The following is a 21,487-nucleotide window of genomic DNA, read 5'->3' on the forward strand; positions in this document are numbered from 1 at the left end:
TGGGCGGGCCGGGAGCGGGAGGGGGGGGGCACGGGGACCCGAGAGTGCGGGGCGGGACGCGGCGCCTGGAGCCTGTTTGGGGGCGTTGCCCCGCGAACCTGCTTCAAAACACGTCAACAAGGCGGGGTGCGCGCGCAGCGCCCGGCGGCAGCCTCCGCGCGACGCCGCCGCCGCCGCCGCGCCCGGGGCTCGCCGCGCCTGGCGCCCGGCTTCGTGACTCTCGACGGGGCCTGGTGACCGACACCCTAGAGCTCGCGCTCGGCCTGGCTTTGAGAAATGAGGGACATTAAGATGTCAAACAGACCGCCCTGCGTAGGGCGCGGGAGACAAGTCTGGGAAAGCCAATTCGAGGAGGTGGCGCCGGAGGAGGGGAAACCTCGGATGCGCGTAGCCAAGTGGAAAAGTTGGTCAACTTGTGATGAGCAGCTTTTGCCCCTGCTTTGAGCGAGAGTAGCTCTTTTAGGTGGAATTGCAGACAGGGATCAGGAAAAAGCCTATTATGTGATTGGCCTGCATCGCTGTGCTTAGAGATAAGCAGTTATTTCGTTGCTGAACATGTCCAATATCTCTCAGATCTTTCAGAATCTTTTTTTCTTCTCCTGAAATCTTTATAAAAATGCCACCAACTCCCAGTATCTACAAATGATCGGTGAACCAGTTTTCACCACCCCACTCTCTAATACCATCTAGTTCTGAGAGTCAGACTATTTGCACCCTTTCAGTCTTTGTATTCCAGCCGAAGAATGCATGTCATTTTTGGTATTAGTCAAAAGCAGAGCATAAATGGAAAGGAAATGTGTTGGCAAAATAGGCTTTTTAGAGCTAAATACAAATGAGCTTTTAAAATTACTATGATCGCAGTGTACTAAAAAAACAATGAAGGGCACATAGCCAAGTGTTCTCTTAGGCTCTTCATCTGATGAGCAAAGTGACTGCTCCTTTCAGAGCGTATGGAAATGTGAAGAGTTAATACCATAATTCTCTGTGCTGCTCAATCAGGATGGAGTCTTTCGTCATTCCTTTGTTTTTTGATGCTCCACAGGAGTATCAGTCTCACCGAATGCTTTTAGTGGCCCAAGTTGCATTGATTTTGGGGGGCCTGAAAAAGTCGCATTTTGAAGTGAACTGCCAGAGTCATGAAGCGGCCTAGTTTGGGTGCTCTCCTAAATCTAGGAGAGGTTGATCATGCATCTTCTCTGCACTCAAGTTCTAGTGTGAGAGGGATTTTCACTTTCACTCAAGTAAGAAGTCGATCAGTGACGTAAATTCTTTGCAGACTGTTAGATGCTTTAAGTTGTTTACCTGTCTTTATAGCACAGCTTCATGTGTAAATAGATTTAATAAAATACTTTTGAAGGCAGTACAAATTTTTGCATGAATTGTCTTGGAAAAGATTTGATATTAAAATTTTTTCTTAGGTGCCCACTATGATCTGATGTTTTTACTCGTAAATGAGGGTAATACAGAAACATTTGTATTGGCATTTGGCCTTAAATTTTTGGTGTTGCTTTATATACTGTAATTCTGACATACTATGGTAGTCAGATATGACAGTTTAAAGACTTTAGTTCAGCTAGAGACTGTTGTTTAATTGCTAAGTCATGTCCTGCTCTTTTCGACCCAGTGAACTGCAGTCTCTGTCCATGGGATTTCCCAGGCAAGAATACTGGAGTGGGTTGCCATCTCCTTTGCCAGGGTATCTTCCTGACCAAGGATTAAACCCACATCTCCTGCAGCGGCAGGTGGATTTTTTTTTTTTTTTTTTTACCACTGAGCCACTAGGGAAGCCCTCTTTTTAATATGTCAGCTTTTGTTTTGTACTCCATTTGGAAAAACATTGAAATATACTTTTATTTAAAACAAGGATGCAATAGACAAAAGAAAGTATTTGTTGTTAGAATCAGCAGTGTATTAGCAAAGATAATTGTGTAAATAAGGTCGTCGTTTTATTTTTGTTTATGTATCCGTATGAATCATTCCATCTTTAAATTGAATAGTTCTGGTTTTAGAAGACTTTTCTCCAGGAATAGAAGATCAACATTCTGTAGTGAGCGGTAGAAATTATAAAAATAACTTCATTCTTTTTTGAATCTCAGTATCTCAAAATGCTGAGTAGTTTTAGGTAGTCAGAAGAGAAATTATAAACCCTGGGTAGCAAACTCTTTGTTCTTTGACCCAAATTTTGTATGCTAAAATTAAAGTACGCCTTCAGGATAAGTTAAAGCGGAAAAATGGGTCATAATGACAGTGTTATCTCAACCTTTAGTGAGACATTATTCATAGGAGAGTATTTTTTGTTTTAATACTAAAGATGACATTATAGATTATACATCTCTTCTCTAAACATATTGAAAAACGTATTCTTCGTTCCACATTTAAGTTTTAGTCTTCCATAAAACTAGCCTCTTGCTGTCACCTCTCATTTTTTGTTTTCCCTTTCTCTCCCTCTGCACAGGATAATATACATCATTTATTTCACTTAATGTATAGTTGAAAGTAGGAGTAATGGGATTAGGCAGTTTATTGCACATGTCCTAAGACTTCCTGGACTGGTCTTAATGGCATGAGAGCCAGGGTCGTCTGCGCCCAGTCCTCCTTCAGAGTTTTAGCTGGCTACTGGAAAGAAAGAGTCTGCAGAGATGTATTTGGTTGAGAGCCATGCACGCGTATGTTTGTCCCACACAGGAATCAGAATTCTGACGTGCTGATATGCCAGGAGCAGGGAGTTGGAGCTACAAGCCATCCTGTGTGAAAAAGCTGTGACTCTAAATCCAAACTGTACCTGCCAGAAACTGCTCTCTAGAGACAAAAGAATCGCAGGCTCTGAACTAAATAGAGGTACCAGTGAGTGGACTGCAGTTGCCCTCATTTAGGTAGAACCTTCAGTACTTAAATTTCCAGATAAAACAAGACCTTTTATCTGATTGCAATGTAATTCATTGATATTAACAGGCATGTGTAAAGTTTAACAAAGCATATTGGCAAAGAAAATTCATTATGTAATCCCACTACAGTTGTTATGCCACAATTATGAATATAACATTATACAGTCCCACTATTACAGTTACTATATTAATGTGGTAATCTATTTCCAATGTGTTTTTCTCATACATGAGCTTGTGTTCTCACACATTCTCATATACACTTCATATTAAAATAAATTTAGGATCACTGTTTGCCTTCTGGCTTGAACCTCTGTTTCTACTTTAATGTTTTTAATACAAGACTACTTTCCTATACCTGAGTTCAGCAGCCATCGATGTCTCCATTCAAAAGCCCTGCTGCTGCTGCTGCTAAGTCGATTCAGTCATGTCCGACTCTGTGGGACCCCATAGACGGCAGCCCACCAGGCTCCCCCGTCCCTGGGATTCTCCAGGCAAGAACACTGGAGTGGGTTGCCATTTCCTTCTCCAAGGCATGAGAGTGAAAAGTGAAAGTGAAGACGCTCAGTCGTGTCCGACTCTTAGCGACCCCATGGACTGTAGCCCACCAGGCTCCTCCGTCCATGGGATTTTCCAGGCAAGAGTACTGGAGTGGGCTGCCATTGCCTTCTCCGTTCAAAAGCCCTAGTACTGTTTAATTCCTCACAAGATGCCAGTGTGTTTCTGTTATCCCCATTTTACAAATTGAAGCCCAGGAAGGTCAAGTAATTTGTTAATAGCCACATAAACAATGAGAGGGAGAGCCAGGGAGCTCGATTCCAGAACCCAGTCTCCTTACTCACACTACGATTTTACGCAGTGAAATAGTGGCTCAGATGGTAAAGAATCCGCTCGCAATGCGGGAGACCCCGGTTCAATCCCTGGGTTGGGAAGATCCCCTGGAGAAGGAAATGGCAACCCACTCCAGTATTCTTGCCTGGAAATTCTGTTCCTGTTGTACAGCAACACCAGATCCAAGTGGAATGAGGGCAGTACCAATACATAGAATAAACACTCAGTTGTCATTCAGAAATGCAACTTGGATAAAACATTGCAACAGCTAGTGAAGTGTTGGAGGAAGCAGCCACATTCCAGAGCAGATTTGTACAGTAGAGATGAGTTTGCTCGTTTTAGGCAAAGTCTGGGTCTGGCAGTAACACACATGACAGGTACTCACTGTGGAAAGATCTGTCAGTGACTTCGTTCAGATCCTTTCTGAACGTTCCTATGGCTCTGGCTGCCATGAATTCAGAAACTCAGATATAGTAGGTATCCTTAGATGACTTCTAAGAAATCTTGAGGAAATGTCCCTGTAGGTTCTCTTTTGTATTTCTTAATAGTTGACTACAACTTTGAAAATATAAATGCATGGTTTGGTTTCAAAGCTATGATAAACTTCTTCCCCACATAGTACAGTGCAAATACACATGCTTAAAAGCAACTGCCAAAGATGTAAGGTTGTGAAATAACAGTTCGTCTCTACTGGTGTTTTTTTAATTATATTTTGCTTTGACGTTCTTCTCCTTGAGTGTCTGGTCCAGTTCTCCTGCATGTTTATGTTTGTATTTGTAGGCACATGTACACATATCTCAGCGACAGAAGAATGAATTTTGGATTTGTGTCTATTGAAAAGTTACGTATAAAAAAAGAATGATGAATTTTTTTCTGAATAGGATGAAACGAGGAGGAGGAAGAGATAGTGGCCATGATTCATCAGAAGAAGATATTGCCGAGAAATCCAAGAGACTGCGGACTGCAAGTGAGCATTCTCAGACTTGTGATTGGGGTAATCTCCTTCAGGACATTGTTCTCCAAGTATTTAAGTATTTGCCTCTTCTTGACCGGGCTCATGCTTCACAAGTTTGCCGCAACTGGAACCAGGTATTTCACATGCCTGACTTGTGGAGATGTTTTGAATTTGAACTGAATCAGCCAGCTACATCTTATTTGAAAGCTACACATCCAGAGCTGATCAAACAGATTATTAAAAGACATTCAAATCATCTACAATACGTCAGCTTCAAGGTAATACTTTAAATCCTTCTTTTTAAAAATAAAGTGTATTTAGTGGCTTTTGTGGGGGCTTCCCAGTTGGCGCTAGTGGTAAAGAACCCACCTGCCAATGCAGGAGACAGACGCAGGTTCGATCCCTGGGTTGGGAAGATCCCCTGGAGGAGGGCATGGCAACACACTCCAGTATTCTTGCCTGGAGAATCCCATGGACAGAGGAGCCTGGAGGGCTCTGGTCCATGGTTTATCAGAGTCGGACATGACTGAAGCGACTTAGTATGTACGCATGCAGTGGCTTTTGTGTCCTAAACTGATACATTTTCCCTTGTTTTTAAACTATTGCCTTTCTAGGCAACGTGCTTAAAGATTTAGAGTAACTGTGTACTTTAGAGGCTGTCACAAATAACTATTGAGCTAAATTATTCCATTTTATTGTAAATCTTAATAATTTAAATTATTTTCATAATTTCTTGAAAACAGAAGCAACCATTAAATAAAGATAAATCATATACTTAAACTGTCACATTGAATTATTATGAACAAATTTGAGCCAAAAGAAATATATATTAGATGTAGAGATTTTTATTAAAGCTTTAATTTAATAAAATAAAGTGAGTTTTGTTTATTAATGGCTTTGTGATTGGAGTTCCTTAAAGAGAAAGGAGATATAGAAACTCTATATAAAAAGTTTAGATGAATATATTTTAGAGAGAAATAGAACAAGGTACATGAAAGATGACAAAGAGAACTATTCTTTTCTTTGCCAGCAGGGACATACTGGAAGTTAGGCAGTAATGAGATAAATGAAGTGAGGCTGCTTTTTGAGAGGTTCAGAGTGGTTTAAAGAATCACAGGGGTGTGTGTGAGCAGGCTTGTCATGTTTTGTTCTGGGGATGAATAATGAAACATGGATATGTTCACTAAATCCTTAACACATCCTGTAATTACTGTTGAGTAACACATGAATACCTGATTTGCCGTACGCAGCTGATGTTAAAACAGGTCAAGTTAAACCCAGATATTGCAGTGATTCTTAAGCCAGAGATCCTTGCCAAAACTAAAGTCTTGTCTGCTCCCAAGACTGCCGTTCTGTTTCAGCTGGAGATTGTGTGTGTGTTCCCTCATGTGTGTCACAGGAGGAGAGGCCTGATGTTGGGAATCGGTGGGTGTCTTATGGCTGTCTTTCCAGAAAACTGCACAAAGACACTTAGGCCACAGAGTGAAGGATTGCTAGGTTTAGCGAGTAAAAATAAGGGATGCCTAGTGGGTGTCAGGTAATCTGTGGCTAACTGTCAGTGCAAATATCCCTTGCATTATTTAAATAAGTAAGTAAAGTCGCTCAGTCGGGTCTGACTGTGACACCATGGATGGTAGCCTACGAGGCTCCTGTGTCCATGGGATTTTCCAGGCAAGGATACTGGAGTGGGTTGCCATTTCCTCCTTCTTGCATTATTTGGGATATCTAATGCTTAACTGGATGACTTGGATGTTGTGTCTCAACCCTAGCTGAGGGCAAGGCTGGGGGAACGGTGGGAGGATAGAACAGACAAAAATCCAGGAACTCCTCATGTGTTGTCCCTTTCTTGCCTGCCCATGAGGAAACTTGAAGAGCCTTCTCCTTGGTTTCAGTCATCTTTGAATTGTCTAAAAGTGTTCTTACGGTAAATCCTATAACAAGATGAGTATAACATTAATCTCCTAGGTCTAAAGACCAATTCCATCCAGTGGATTGGCTGTTTCAGTGTTACCCTGTGGCACAGCTCAACTGTATCCAACTTGTATAACCATCACAAAATCATTTCTCCTATAAGTTTAAGCATTTTGGGAGGGGGGGATTGTTTATTTTTCTGAGGAAATTTCTGATTTCCAAAAACACACCCCAAGATCCTTCTGAGCTCTCCTGATAATATTTGTGTTTAATTCATCACTGACTGTAGGCCAAAGAATCTTGTAGTCAGAGTTATTAATGTAAAATCATGGTTCTCAAACTTTATGTGCATCAGAAATGCCTGGAGTACTTCTTAAGACAAGGATTGCTGGGTTCCTCCCCACCCCCATCCCTGTTTCTGATTCATGTAGTCTGGATTGGGCATGAGAGTGTGCATTTCTAACAGGTTCCCTGATGATGTTGTTGCTATTGGTTCAGGACCACAGCAGTTCTCAAAAGAACCACTGATATAAAGAAACTTAGCCAAAGAATAAAAATAGCTCTGAAACTGTAATGTAAATCGGTGCATCAGTTTTACAGCAGGATCTTCAGAATATTTTTGGGTTAAGGTAAGGTACATCAATCTGGAAATTAAATGATGTTACTTTTAACTACACTGTTTAAGGTGCTTTATAGCCTGGGGGACAACTCCTTTTTTGAAAGAAGAGCTCCTTCTGTCCTTAAGGAGCTTTTTGGTCATGTTTCCCTTCCCCTTCAGGAAAGGTCTGTGCAGAAGAGTATATGGTCGCAGTGTATGGGCACTTCTCGTTTGGTTCAGGTTTTCATGTTTGATTAATTGGAGACTCTTATTTTACTTCACATTCATGTTTCAATTAATAACATTAATGATGAATCCCAGGTTGTGATTTACCTGAGTCTCTTGAGTAAATACTCATTCAGTTTGGTTTAAAGCATTTGTACTGTTGGCACTGTATTTACATGTATGATATGATCCACTACCAAATATATAATTATTTTTCAAAGATTATAAATTTATGTTTACACTAGGTTTTACAGTCCATTTGGAATAAATCAACTTAATGGCTAAGTGCTTTTAATATTAAGTAAGTATCTTATCACGGTCAAAGTTAAGTCTTGACAGTTGCCCTTATAATTTTTCAGGGGGATTCAGAAAAGGCTGACATTGTATGTGAGGGTAGATGATTGAAAGGATAAATATTAATTCTTTAAATTATAATGCAGTAAACTAATAACTGTATTTCTTGCTTTTGTAAAGTTAAAATGTACACAGAGAAATGTGACCATATTCATGTGTAAAGAATGTTTCTTTTCTCAGGTGGACAGCAGCAAAGAATCAGCTGAAGCAGCTTGTGATATATTATCACAACTTGTGAACTGCTCTTTAAAAACACTTGGACTTATTTCAACTGCTCGGCCAAGCTTTATGGATTTACCAAAGGTATCTGCTGTTTTGTTTTTTGTTTTTTTGTTTTAATTTTTATTGAGAAATCCAGGGAAACTCTACCCATTTCTTGCATTTATAGTGGGAATATAAGAAAAGTGGTGTGTGTATATTGAAAAACCAGTTACTATTTAGAATGTTAAGTCTTAAATGATTTTTTTTTTTCCTGTTTTTGAATCACTTTGTGCTTCTTTTTGGGTAATGTTAAAAAGTGATTGAATTTGCAGAGGATTCTATATGAAATACTGAAATAGACTAAGTAAAACTGAGATATAAGCATGTTAGAAGAAAAGAGACATATATCAATAGATGCTCTTTTTTGGACTTTCAGAGCAGATTGGTGAGATTATAATGAAAGAAAAGTAGTGCCAGTATTAAGAGCAGATGGAGCTCTCTTAGAAAATCTTTTGTTGATTGTGTAAAGATTGCTTCTTGAGCACAGTTAATATTAGTACAGTTAGGATTAATTTTGGAGAAGGTGATGGCACCCCACTCCAGTACTCTTGGCCTGGAAAATCCCGTGGACGGAGGAACCTGGTAGGCTGCAGTCCATGGGGTCGCGAAGAGTCAGACACGACTGAGCAACTTCACTTTCACTTTTCACTTCATGCATTAGAGAAGGAAATGGCAACCCACTCCAGTGTTCTTGCCTGGAGAATCCCAGGGATGGAGGAGCCTGGTGGGCTGCCGTCTCTGGGGTCGCACAGAGTTGGACACAACTGAAGTGACTTAGCAGTAGCAGCAGGATTAATTTACAGATTTTATTTAAAACTTTTTTTGGTGAAATTTATATTCATAATAAATTGTATATTCACATATATGTTCTAACTTGCTCCTGCATGTAATTAGAAATAGTCTCTTTCTCTAATAATTATTGTCTTAAAATAGAAAAATAAGTGTGCATTTTCAGAAGGGCAACTAATGAAGTCCCTGTGTATGTCAGCTCATATTCTGTAGGTTAGTATCCAGCAGTAAATCATAAGGTTTTATCAGAGTACACCACAAGCTAAAATATAGACACCTCTTTAAACACCTAATCGTTGAATTTACTAGGATAATTCAGGAAGACATACACCTCTTTTTATTGCAGCACTACACAGATAATGTGTTTTTTACAAATTGAAGATTTGTGGCAACCCTGTGTCAAACAAGTCTATTGATGTCATTTTTCCAACAGCATTTTCTCACTTCATGTCTCTGTGTCACATTTGGGTAATTCTTGAAGTATTTCAGACTTTTTCATTATTATTTGTTATGGTAATCTATGATCAGTGATCTTTGACATTACTATTGCAAAAAGATTACAACTTGATGAAGACTTAGGTGATAGCATATTGTAGCAATAAAGTATTTTTTAATAAAGAATATACATTGTTTTTAAAATGTAATCCTGTTTACACTTAATAGACTATAGCATAGTGTAAACATTACTTTTATATGAAGTGGGAAACAAAACTTGTGTGACTTGCTTTATTGTAATAGTAGCTTTGTTGTGGTGATCCAGAACCGACTCCCGCATTATCTGAGTTATGTTTGTGTTACTAGCTTGAATGTATATTATAACCCAGGTTGTTCAATAGAATGTCAGTAACAGATGTATCACAGGTTGATTTCAAAGTCTCAATAAGGTACATTTGAGATAAATTATTTCCTCATGTGAAATAAGGGAAGTGGGCGAGAGTCAGCTTGTATCAACATTTTCAGATTCTGAGGACATGAGTTCAGTCATGTGGTTCTCAAATTGAATATGCATACCAATCATCTTTGAAACTTCTAAACTTTGGGTATTCCTAGTCCCAAATTTCTTTTTCTTAAGAGCAGTCCAGGTGGTTCTGATTACAATGATGCAAGGCCCTCACTCTTAAGAGGCACCGAGTTACATGGTATAGTAGTGCCTTGTTTAAGCTTCATATGGGAAGTGAAATCATCTGAATTGGTTTTTCTATTACATACTGTAGTTAGAAAGCTATAAACATACGGTATATATAGGCTATACCATGCTATAAGGTATGTTGGATATAATTTCCTTTTTTCTCATTACTCAGGATGGTCACTATGCATATCTAGTACTAATATTGTACTTTCCTGTCATTTTGGTTTGGGGAACTGGGGGTGCGTCTGGACTGCTTGCTTCCTCATTCAGTAAGCATAGGGTGCTTATGCTCTTTTCTTTCTTTTCCTGTTAATGGCTTTTGTAGAAGATTGAAATAGGCTGTTGATACATCTTGGAAATCCTGAGAGAACCGAAGAGATCATGAAAGAAGCGTATTTGACCAGAGCTAACTCTGAGGGAAGTGGGGAAAAAGGAAGGCAGAGATGGAGTCATGCATATACTAATGTCATGCGATCGTAGAAGATACAGTTGAATTTGATAGGGAAATCCAGTTAGGAGAAAGACGTTAACATTTAAGTTGTTGAACAGCTACTTAATCAAAATTTAAATTGTTATTTAACCACAATAGGAAAAAGTAATTTAGGAAATGTGACCAAGAAGATAATGTTTCTTGTACTTTCTTGGCTACTAGCCTGCCCTTATCTCTTTCTCTGATGTAGTGAGTCCATTGGATATGGCTTATTAGCTCTGATTCAGAGTCCCATACTTTGTGCTTTAATTCTGGTTTCCCTACAGTGGTTCCTTTAGGTCAGATTCTGTGTCCAACAGGATATTATAATTATTATATAGAGTATTACATAATAAAGTATAGATTATTAATTGGTACATATGTATTTAAAATACCTTAAAATAGCTTTGACAGTAGTATAATTTAACATATTTAAAGGAATTTTAAATTTGGAATTTTTACTTAGTTATGATTTTTATTATTTTAGAATCAAGTTTTATGTGAGCTTCCATATTCTAAATAAGTCTTATATAGCTTCTAAGTTCATTGACTTTAATTTTTAATGATTATGCTAATAGCTGTTACTATTTTAATGGTCATTACTGTCACCAAAAAAGAATGCCGTTTGGTGTTAAATACACTGGAGCAGGGTTTCCAGAGAAGGTGATGTGAAGTGTCTGAGAGGCTTTCTCATTCAGGGTTCCACAGTTCCTCTGTTTACTGACCAGTGACTTGTGATTCAGAGACACCTGTCCTGAGGCTTGAAATCTTTTTTTCCCTAAATAAAAAGGCCCTTTACAAAGATGACAGGAGATCACCCCTCTCTACCATATTGCTACCATATTCCCTCAACAGAGGGAGGGGCTGCTGCTACCCCAAAACAGTTACAAATGCATCATCAGGGTTCAGATGAACTATGTATGTATTATATGAAGACCCTTCAAGTCTCTGTTTGTAAAAACTGAAGCAGTGTTTTCATTGTTTTTGTTTTTCAGTCTCACTTTATCTCTGCACTGACGGTTGTGTTTGTAAACTCCAAATCCTTGTCCTCGCTGAAGATAGACGACACGCCAGTAGATGACCCCTCGCTCAAAGTCCTCGTGGCCAACAACAGCGATACGCTCAAGCTGCTGAAAATGAGCAGCTGCCCTCATGTCTCTCCAGCAGGTGCGGTGGTGTTTTGCCAGATATTTTAGTAAAATGTATTGTGTTTATCAAATTAAGGAGCATTCATAATTACTGACCTTGAAGGTGGGTTCATAGGATTTATTTCCTCTGTATTGCATAATATTTTTGATGTAAACAGTAGTGTAAATTCTGTAGCATTCCTAACCTAGACACTTACTTTCACCTTTTCTAATCTCCTTTGGCAGTTCGTGTCCAACCTGTGCCAGAAAATGTATAAATTAAAAAAATAAAAGGAAGGGACGGTATGAGGTCGGCCTGAGATGGCCATTTTGGTGAAGTAGACTTTTCTCAAATCGTGGTTGAGCTAACAGGGTAGTTTTGAGTCATAGCAGTCTCACAAATGCTTTTCATTTCATGACATAGAAAAGAGTTGTGCTGAAGTCATCACCTCACATTTTGCAAGATAACCTTTTCCAAAGTTGAGTTTTGGAGCTGAAAGCCCATCAAATGGAGGAGTAGCATTATTTAAGCTCTTTCCAGCTTTTCTTGCATAACTTAAGCATTATTACATTATTCAGTTTGAGAGCATTTAAATTCCATATGGTTTGTATTGTAAAATGATTATAAACCTACAGTTTGTGTTAGTCTCACGCTTCACTCCTGACTTGCCCTCCTACTGCTGACATCTCTCCCAACCCTTCAGCTGTGTTATTTGGGAAATCTGTTTTGATCTCTTAACAGAATACTTCCCCCTCTTCTTGCTGTTACTGAAGCCTGGCCTTCCCCTAAGAAAATGATTCCTTGTCGGATGGACATTACTTCCTGTCCTTCCTTGTCTCCCACATGGAGAGTCTGGTTGATGGGAATGGTGACGTCTATGTATTGTGGTGTTTTCCTAGCTTTTTTTTGCCGCTTCTAGATTATCACTGATGGTGATAACCTAAGTATAATTAGAAGTTAGGAAGATTGGGCTTTGGCAGTTCCTTCTTATTGTGATCTTAGTCACATTTTACTGTCCACTGTACAGAGAGTATGGTCCATGCTCCATAGCTTCATAGTGTACCAAGTTCTTTGTATCCTGACCTTCACCTCTCTCTGCTTTTTACTCAGATGCAGCTTTTATTTGAGTCCTAGATAATGACAGTTCTTTGTACATGTGTTTGGTCAGTATACTGTACCCTGAGGAATACCTTTAACAAATTTCTTTTTTTCATTTCTTCATCTGGCTAACTCCAGTCCAGCCTTCAAAATTTAGTTCACGTGTTCCACTTTTTTCTTAATCCTGTCTGGTTTAGAACCCCCACCTACTGTTTCCAGAGCACTCTGAATGTAACCTGTAGTACTTACACACTGTATGAGAGCCTTTGGGTCTCTGGTTTCTCCATGAAAGTGAGTTCATTATTCTCTTTATCCTGGTACATCCCATGTTCGTTTATTTTTATTAAATATATATGTCAATTCTCATAGTATAAGCTTGCTTGATCTTACCAAGCTTGAATGGCATTTGGATTAGTTGTTTGGTAAAGAGAGAGCTTTCCTATAGTATTCTTTAAGAATATAAGCATAGAGAGTTTTAAATTTAATACTTGTGTGTATTCTTTCTGTTCATATTTTGCATGTTTAGATGGTTTCTTTCTCTAAATTGAAATTAAAGAACTGTTTTCTATGCTTTCTTCACCGAACGTTTTTCAGTTCAGTTTTTATCAAACAATTGTTCCCATTTCATATAGTCCTTACAGTTGTCTGTTGCCGGACCTCTAAGTACCATTTGACACCAGTGACTGTTCTTTTTGTTTATTTAAAAATTTTAATTGGAGGATAATTGCTTTATGGTGCTGTTACTTTCTGCTGTGTAACAGCATGAATCAGCCGTAAGTATACATTTATCTACCCCCATCTGAGCTTCCCCCACCCCTTGCATCATCCTTCTGTATGACAGTTCGTGATTTTCCTCCTTCCTCTGATTGTTCCCACTCTGTTTCCTTTGCTAGTTTCTCTTTTCCTTCCTTAAATTTTGGTGTCTCCCTGTGTTTTGTACTGGGCCCTTTGTTATTTTACTCTGTAAACCCCGGGCTGTATCATCTTCATCAGCGGCTTCAGTTATGTTCTGTATGTATGTTAACGCCTCCTCCTTTAGTGTTTCTGGAACTCCAAAGCTATGTGTTGAACTGCCAATGACTCAGTGCCTCTAGACTGTCTCTGTGGTATGTCAGACTAATGATCGTCCTTTCCCCTTTTTGAAGTCTCTTACATCTCCCTTTTTACCATCTCAGTGAATGGCACTGCTTGTTTCGTTATCAGGGACCTAATAGACATCCTTGAATTCTTGTACCCTTACTTTTACATCCCTGTAGTCACTGAGGTCTGGCAACTCCATCACTGATAATAGGCTTTAAATCTCTGTGCTGGGGACTGAATTTGTGTTGTTCTCCTCACCTCCTGCCCCAGTTCACATGTTGATGCCCTACTCCCCAGTGTGATAGTGTCTGAAAGTGGGTTGGGAGTTATTTGGAGACTCTTTGGGATTAGTGCTTTTCTAAGAAAGAATAGGAAAGATATCTGGTCTCTCTTTCTGCCATGTGAAGACACAGCAAGAACATGGCCATCTATTAGCCAGAAAGAGTTCTGGCCCTTGCAGAACCCAGCCTTTCTGGCTCCTTGATCTTGGACTTCCAGCTTCCAGAAATGGGAGAAATAAATGTTTATTGTTAAGCCACTCAGTCTGTGGTATTCTGTTAAGCAGCTGAAATTAACACTGCCTTCCTTCATCTCTAATCTAGCTCAGTGAGTGCCCTTGTGAGTACCCTCTTAACTGATTTCCTAACTTGGAGCCTTGCTCTTTTCTAATTTGATTTCCACGGTAGCGCCAGAGTAATCTTTCTAAAATAGAAATTTGATTTTTTTTTTTTTAACCTCCAGTTTCCTTCAAAACTTCTCACTATGCTTTACATAAGATCCAAACTCCTTACTGAGGCTGACAGGGTGTCCCATATGATCTGGTCCTTGTCTATTGGGTTTCAGTCTTTGACATACTCTCTTATTTACATATTACGTGTTGTGTTCCCTTCATTTCTTAGAATGTTTGTGTTTTTGTCCATGTCTGAGTGTTTGCACAGGAAATAACCATTAATTTCTCTTGTCTACTTGCCTTTTGCCTTTGCTTGATTCTTCTAATTCTGTAGGTCTGTGATAGTTCTGGAAATTCTTCCCTAATTTCCTTGTTAACACTCGAAGAGTGTTCTTGTTTAATTATCTGCTGGCTTTCTGTTAGGATAAGGATGTTTTGTTCCTGTTGACTCTCTATCATCCTAAAACCAGTTCTTAACATTTAAGACACTCAGTAATTACCAGCTGAACTAATGAACTTTTAGCTACTTAGTTTTCTTTCTTGTTGATAGGCCAACATTTGCCTCATAGTTCTTTTATGGTTGAATATTTAACTTGTTTCCACTATTTCCTTTGATTTAAAAAAAATGAACTATTTTGCACATAGTTTTACTTCTGTTAATTCCTTCCTTTGGTCAAATTAAATAAAGAAGTGGAAGAGCTAGGTCAAAGAGTTCAGATTTTTTTTTTTTTTAATGTTTCTTGCTGTGTTTTTTTCCAAAATGAGTTGGATGAATTTATACCCCACGACCAGTGTAATAGTTTATTGAAATATAATTCATGTATGATACAGTTCACAGTGCGTTCATCACTTCAGTCAGTTTTAGAACACTTTCACTACCGTCCCATGTCCCACTTAGCTGTCACCCTCCAAAACGTTAGCCCAGCCAGTCCTAGGCAGTCTCTGATCTACTTCTGTCTCTGTAGATGTGTCTCTTCTGGACATTTCATGTAAATGGAATCATATGCGGTCCTTTATGACTGGCTTTCTTTCACTTAGCCTTACGTTTTCAAGGTTCATCCGTATTGTAGCATGTATAATATTTCATTTCTTTTTCTTGCCAAATGATATTCCACTATATGAATAATAACCATATTTTTCTGTTGATCAGTTGATGGATATTTGGGTTTACACCTTTTGATTATTATGAATAATGCTGCTCTGCAAATTTATATATAGGTTTTTGTATGGGCATATCATTTAATTTTTCTTGGGTGTATAACGATTGGAACTGCTGAATCATATCATAACTCTGTGTAGGCATTTGAGAAACTGCTGGACCATTTTCCAAAGCAGCTGCGTCCTTTTACATTTCTACTAGCAGTGTTTAAGGGCTCCAACTTTTTGACCCCTCTTCAACATGTATTGTCTGTCTTTGATGATGGCTGTCCTAGTGAATGTAAACTGGTATCTTGCTGTGGTTTGATATGTATTTTCTTGAATTCTCAGATGTCTTTTCCTGTGCTTATCGACTGTTTGTACATCTTCGTTGGAGAGAGGTCTACCTGGATGCTTTGCTTACGTTGTAATTAGGTTATTTGTATTATTGAATTGTAATAATGTACCAGTTTTATCTTTGTCATTGTTTTCTGTTAAAGATTTAAACACTTGTAACTGTGTGTTAGTTTTCTCTTGCTGCATATTTAACAAATGCAAATTTAGCAGTTCTTTGTTAGCACCTCAGTTCTTTAGGTGAGAGCTGGAGGCATGGCTTGGGTTTCTCTGTTCAGTCACAGAGGCTCTGAATCTGACTTCCTCTTTGCAGCCATCTAGAGGAAACTTTTTATAGGGTTCATGTGATAAGATTAGGATCGCCTGGCTAATCTTATTTTACAGCTAACTGTGCTATTTATAGCACTACATACTCATGGGAGTGCTCACCGTTACCACATGAACAGTTTTCAGAGGTTACAGCATGACATCTTGAGGACAACTTTTAGAATCATGCCTGTCACAGCTGTTTTAGTAGTTATTAAGGGATACCTCAAAGTTTCTTTCATTTGCATTTTGCTTACCATTACCTGTGTGTTTCTTTTTAGATGGAGCTTTATGGGATTGCAAAGAAGAGAGAGGTGTTCACATTAACTTGGGTGATCAGGGTTTATTTCAGAGTATATATACACACCTTGTGGAGAATAGAAGCTTGGCAGCTGAGTAGTGAAGCACAGATGGCTTTTACTCCCTCTCTGGTGACTCTCTTGTACTGGTGATTCACTTTATCACTGCACTGATTCCACTGCCTACATTCTCCTCCCACTGCTTTGTAAAAGCTTTGGCTTACTGGTGACCTCTGTCAACTTTCTGGGCAGTAGGTGAGCACATGCACTTAGGAGTCACCCAGTCTGTTTGAATTCCAGCTTTGCTATCTTTAGCTAGCTGACTCGACTTTAAAATAGAAAAAATACTTATTTTTCTAGATTTTTTGGGGGGTACTTGTAGGATAACATATCTAGCCTGACATGTCATACTTGTACAATAAATAGTAGATCATACGTTGTGTGTTTTGTTTCCTATCCTTGTTTCTAAACACAGGAACGAAAGGGCTTGAGTTTGTCATTTATCAAGTCATTTATCAAGTAGTATAAGGGTGTCTCTTTGGGGCAGAGTTATTACAGTAGGCCACTTCAGAGATGTGAAGCCAACCTTTGGTAAAACCTGCTCCTGCTCAGGGTTTTGAGTAGTTTTGAAGCACAGCACCTGAAGTATAAGGAACCAGTTAAAGAATGGTTAAGAGCTTTCTGAGAATGTTAGAGCTTTAAAAATTATAATGTATATTTCCATTAATGTTAACTGAGCAATTTTCTTTTCATTGATCTAGTGATATCTCAGTATTTTTTTTTCTTAGAAATTTGACAAGCCTGTATTAGTAGTTAAACTGTTTGCTCATTTGATGGAAATCTTTTTAAAAAATTTTCTCAGATATTTCATATTGTTAATGTGAGTCATTATATCTGATTTTATCTTATTTTTTTCGTTATTAGATTTTTGAATGTCAGAAAATGTTTTAGCCTCTTCAGTGATCAAATAAATTTGTGTGTATGACTTTCTGCGGGTTCAATCGGTGCACCTAAACTTTTATAAGTTGTATAACAAATGTGGTGAAATCTTACTGTAGGACATGTACTTATATTTTCGAACAGATGATGAACAAAAAATAATTGGGTCTTTTTTCTTTCAAGGTATCCTGTGTGTGGCTGATCAGTGTCATGGCTTACGTGAACTGGCCCTGAATTACCACTTGTTAAGTGATGAATTACTGCTTGCTTTATCTTCTGAAAAACATGTTCGATTAGAACATTTGCGCATTGATGTAGTCAGTGAGAATCCGGGACAGATTCACTTCCATACCATTCAGAAGAGCAGCTGGGATGCTTTCATCAGACATTCACCCAAAGTGAACTTGGTGATGTATTTTTTTTTATATGAAGAGGAATTTGATCCATTCTTTCGGTATGAAATACCTGCCACCCATCTTTACTTTGGGAGATCAGTAAGCAAAGATGTGCTTGGCCGTGTGGGAATGACATGCCCTAGACTAGTTGAACTGGTAGTGTGTGCTAATGGATTACGGCCGCTTGATGAAGAGTTAATTCGCATTGCAGAACGCTGTAAAAATTTGTCAGCTATTGGACTAGGGGAATGTGAAGTCTCATGTAGTGCCTTTGTTGAGTTTGTGAAGATGTGTGGTGGCCGCCTGTCACAATTATCCATTATGGAAGAAGTATTAATTCCTGACCAAAAGTATAGTTTGGAGCAGATTCACTGGGAAGTGTCTAAGCATCTTGGCAGAGTGTGGTTTCCAGACATGATGCCCACTTGGTAAAGGCCAGATGACCTAGGGCATGATGAATAGCACCTTAATTTTAACATACTGTATTATAATAAAAGTTTATTTCTGGTAGGTCTGATACAGTTCTTCTATTTTGTGGCACAGAAATTTGATACCTTCGTTGAGTATATAAGGGTTGTATTTTGGAAGACTCATGGCCCAGTTTTGGTCAGAAAACTTAATCTATTTCTCTAATATCAATCAGATCTCAGATAATTAAAAAGTGATTCAGATCTGAAATAACCAGTAATAAAGATTAAATATTTTATAGTCTGAAGGAAACAAATCCTATACATTGTAATATCTAATAAGGAAGTACTAATAAGTTTTCCAAAATATTCTCTATGCATTTTTTTAAAAATGTAAACTTGACATTTTAGGGTCTTCAGTTATACATACACCTGTTATAAGGTGTTTAATATAGCTCAGGAAAGAGCATTTTGTGAGAAAAATGTAGGATATATTGAATCTCATGAAAAAGATTGGTTGAATGTTCTAAAATGTTGCAGAGCTATTTAAAGAGGTATATATAGTTAATTGGAACACTTAAACTGATGTCACACAGGGATTATTACAGAAAGATAATAAATAGAGCCAAGATCAAATTAAAGGAAAATAAGTGGACTAGAAGGGAGGCAATGTTTAGCTTTGTGTAAATTTTTAGGATTGCTCTATAATCTGCTAAACTATTATCAGTTCTTTTCTGTGATACATTACCACGTATGTGGCACTTGGGGCATCATATGTAAAGTAAGGAATGCTTTACCGGTTCTTCTTGGGTTTATCTTTGTTTAAACTAGTTTTGAAGCATTATACAATAATTGAAATGAGAAGCTTATGTATTTCAAAAAACCAAATTGAAATAAAGGTAGAACTTAAAAATGTTTATAAATTGTTTCCATGAAAGAATATTAGTCTCCAGTGAATTTTAGTGATGGCTCATTTTTACATTTTCAAATTACATAGTTATGTAAGTAGAATTTTCAAAAATTACAAAAGGATCACCAATGTACAGTTCAGCATAAACTACAGTAAACTTAAAAGAGCATATATTTAAGTTCATAATCACATTTTTGAGTAAATACTGCTCAGTGGACTGGAAAATTTTAATAGAAAAATGTGTTTTGTGATTATTAATTTGGTTACACTGGTATTTTACATTATTTAAGTTAGGTAGCATTTTTACTACTTTCATATGAATAAGGTAATCCATACATTGTAGAAACTGTAAAAATACTAAGTTTGGGGCTGTATTTAGTCTTTAGGTATTATATCAACTTTGATTCTGAGCACTAGTGCTGGTAGCCATTTCCCTCCTGGGGAAATTAGACGTGATTTACCCCCAATGCAATCTATCAGTGCTTGAAAGTTAGAAAGCACCTTGGTAGATATGGAAGCCAAGTCTTATGAATCTATTTTTCAAATAGATTACCTTCCTAAGAATAAAGTGATTTTCTACATAATTTGTGCTTTCAAAAGTGATGGTATTCTGACCACATATAAATGGAAGAATAAAGGCTGATCTAGATATGGAAATTAAAAGCAATTATTATATATTCCTCCCTTAACAGTAAAAAAGCTTGGATTGTACAAGAAATACCTGTTAGTGGATAAGGCTTTTTTCTTTGAAAAACTTTGGGAAATGGATTTGACAGTATGTAATCAGTTCTACTAACCAAAGCTTTCTTTGGAAATGTACTTTTTGTACAAATTGAATTACGTAATGCTTGAAATACTTTTGTCACTTTATAAGCAAAATGCATAGCACTTAATTTGTTTATACGGTAAAGTATATGTTAAATGCTTTTATCAATTTGAGAATAAAGATAGTTACTAATGCTGTTGTATTATTAGTTTTTTAAAACTGATTTTAAAACAAGTTAGATTTATGGTTTTAGTTTCAAATCCATATTTGATGGATATAATGTTAAATAATGTATATGACAGGATGGTTTGTTTTTAAATTGAAGATACAGGATTAGGCACTGAGAATAAGCATTTATAAAACAGACTGTTCAGAAATAGAATTCTTAGGATCCTTGAAACCAGCTAGCACTTTTAGAAACGTCTTTACATAAATCTGTACAATCAGAATATTTTCTAAACAATGTTATTTTCATCCCTGTCTTAATGACTTTCATAAAATAACTTCAGTTTACCTTGGTAATCTTTAATCTGGGCCACTAACAATATTATCAGGAAAAAACAGGCATGACTGAAGATTAAATCAATTTACTGCTTTCAAAGAATTTTTTATATTTATGGAAAATCTTAGGATAGAAGGGAAGGGTTGGTATGAAGAAGGCTCAGGCCTGAACTAGGTCCTTTAATAAGCTATAAATAAGCTCTGGGCTTCCCAGGTGGCTTAGACAGTAAGGAATCTGCCTGCAATGCTGGAGACCCTGGTTTGATCTGTGGATCAGGAAGATCCCCTGCAGAAGGAAATGGCTACCTGCTGCAGTATTCTTGCTTGGAGAATTCCATGGACAGAGGAGCCTGATGGGCTCCAGTCCTTGGTGTCGGAAAGAATCAGGTATGACTGCAACTAACACTTTTTTCACAACCTCTACCCTATCTTTCCATAGATTCCAGCCCAGTTTATCTGTGAAGCCAATTAAATGTTACCAAGCAGCCAGAAAAAATTTACCCACTTTCTGATACCCAACTTTCCTTAAAAACAAACAAAAAAAAAGGACATATCATATGATACATGAAAAAAGAACACAAAACCTGTTACTCTAAAGTGACTTAAGAGCTTATCCTTAGAATAATCAGTCCAGTAAAAGAATATATGATTAAGTGTCTTGTTTTAAATAGAAAATATAGAAGGTTTGAGGAGCACGGTGCTATTTGGACAATAAAGGGTAAATATGAGGAAGATGCTGGAACCAAACTTTGGCCAACTCATTTGCTGTGACTAGGGAAAAGTACGTGTGAGGTTTGAGAACGCTACTCTTCTGTAAGTCTCAAATATTTATTTTCACCTTCTGACTATTCTCTTGCAGATATAAATGATGACACTTTGTGGGTATACTTACCTAACATGGAGCCAGAATTAACGAGTGAGGATATACTTATTCTAAAGCTGTAACATAACTCAAACTGCAACTAAATGGTTTTTCATAGACAAAATTTTATACGTTTACAACAGAAAAACAGAAATCACATGTAAGTTACATAGTAGTTCAGATGACAGCAAAATTTAATTGGGAAATTCCTGCCTGGCTTGTGTTTTGGTT

At 37.7% G+C, this 21,487-nt stretch overlaps 1 protein-coding gene across 2 annotated transcripts; it reads left to right on the forward strand.

Moving 5' to 3' along the window:
* Window positions 1–1,778: 1,778 nt before the first annotated feature.
* On the forward strand, window positions 1,779–20,089 carry FBXL3 (F-box and leucine-rich repeat protein 3). Of its 2 annotated transcripts, none has more exons than XM_010855131.1 (5): window positions 1,779–2,873; window positions 4,595–4,946; window positions 7,937–8,059; window positions 11,400–11,571; window positions 17,599–20,089. In XM_010855131.1, the coding sequence occupies exons 2-5, from the start codon at window positions 4,596–4,598 to the stop codon at window positions 18,240–18,242; spliced, it is 1,290 nt and encodes a 429-aa protein (XP_010853433.1). In that variant the 5' UTR covers window positions 1,779–2,873; window position 4,595; the 3' UTR covers window positions 18,243–20,089. The 2 variants fall into 2 exon arrangements, with proteins under 2 accessions (XP_010853433.1, XP_010853434.1); XM_010855132.1 differs by having other exon boundaries at window positions 1,779–2,838.
* The last annotated feature ends 1,398 nt before the right edge of the window (window positions 20,090–21,487 follow it).

This window comes from Bison bison, unplaced genomic scaffold, assembly GCF_000754665.1.
Source record: "Bison bison bison isolate TAMUID 2011002044 unplaced genomic scaffold, Bison_UMD1.0 scf7180017864354, whole genome shotgun sequence".
NCBI lineage: Eukaryota > Metazoa > Chordata > Mammalia > Artiodactyla > Bovidae > Bison > Bison bison.

Coding starts and splice junctions, on each gene's coding strand:
- FBXL3 (XM_010855131.1), top strand. CDS start 4,596: ATGAAACGAGGAGGAGGAAGAGATAGTGGCCATGATTCATCAGAAGAA. Junction 4,947..7,936: donor TACAATACGTCAGCTTCAAG/GTAATACTTTAA, acceptor TTCTTTTCTCAG/GTGGACAGCAGCAAAGAATC. Junction 8,060..11,399: donor GCTTTATGGATTTACCAAAG/GTATCTGCTGTT, acceptor TTTGTTTTTCAG/TCTCACTTTATCTCTGCACT.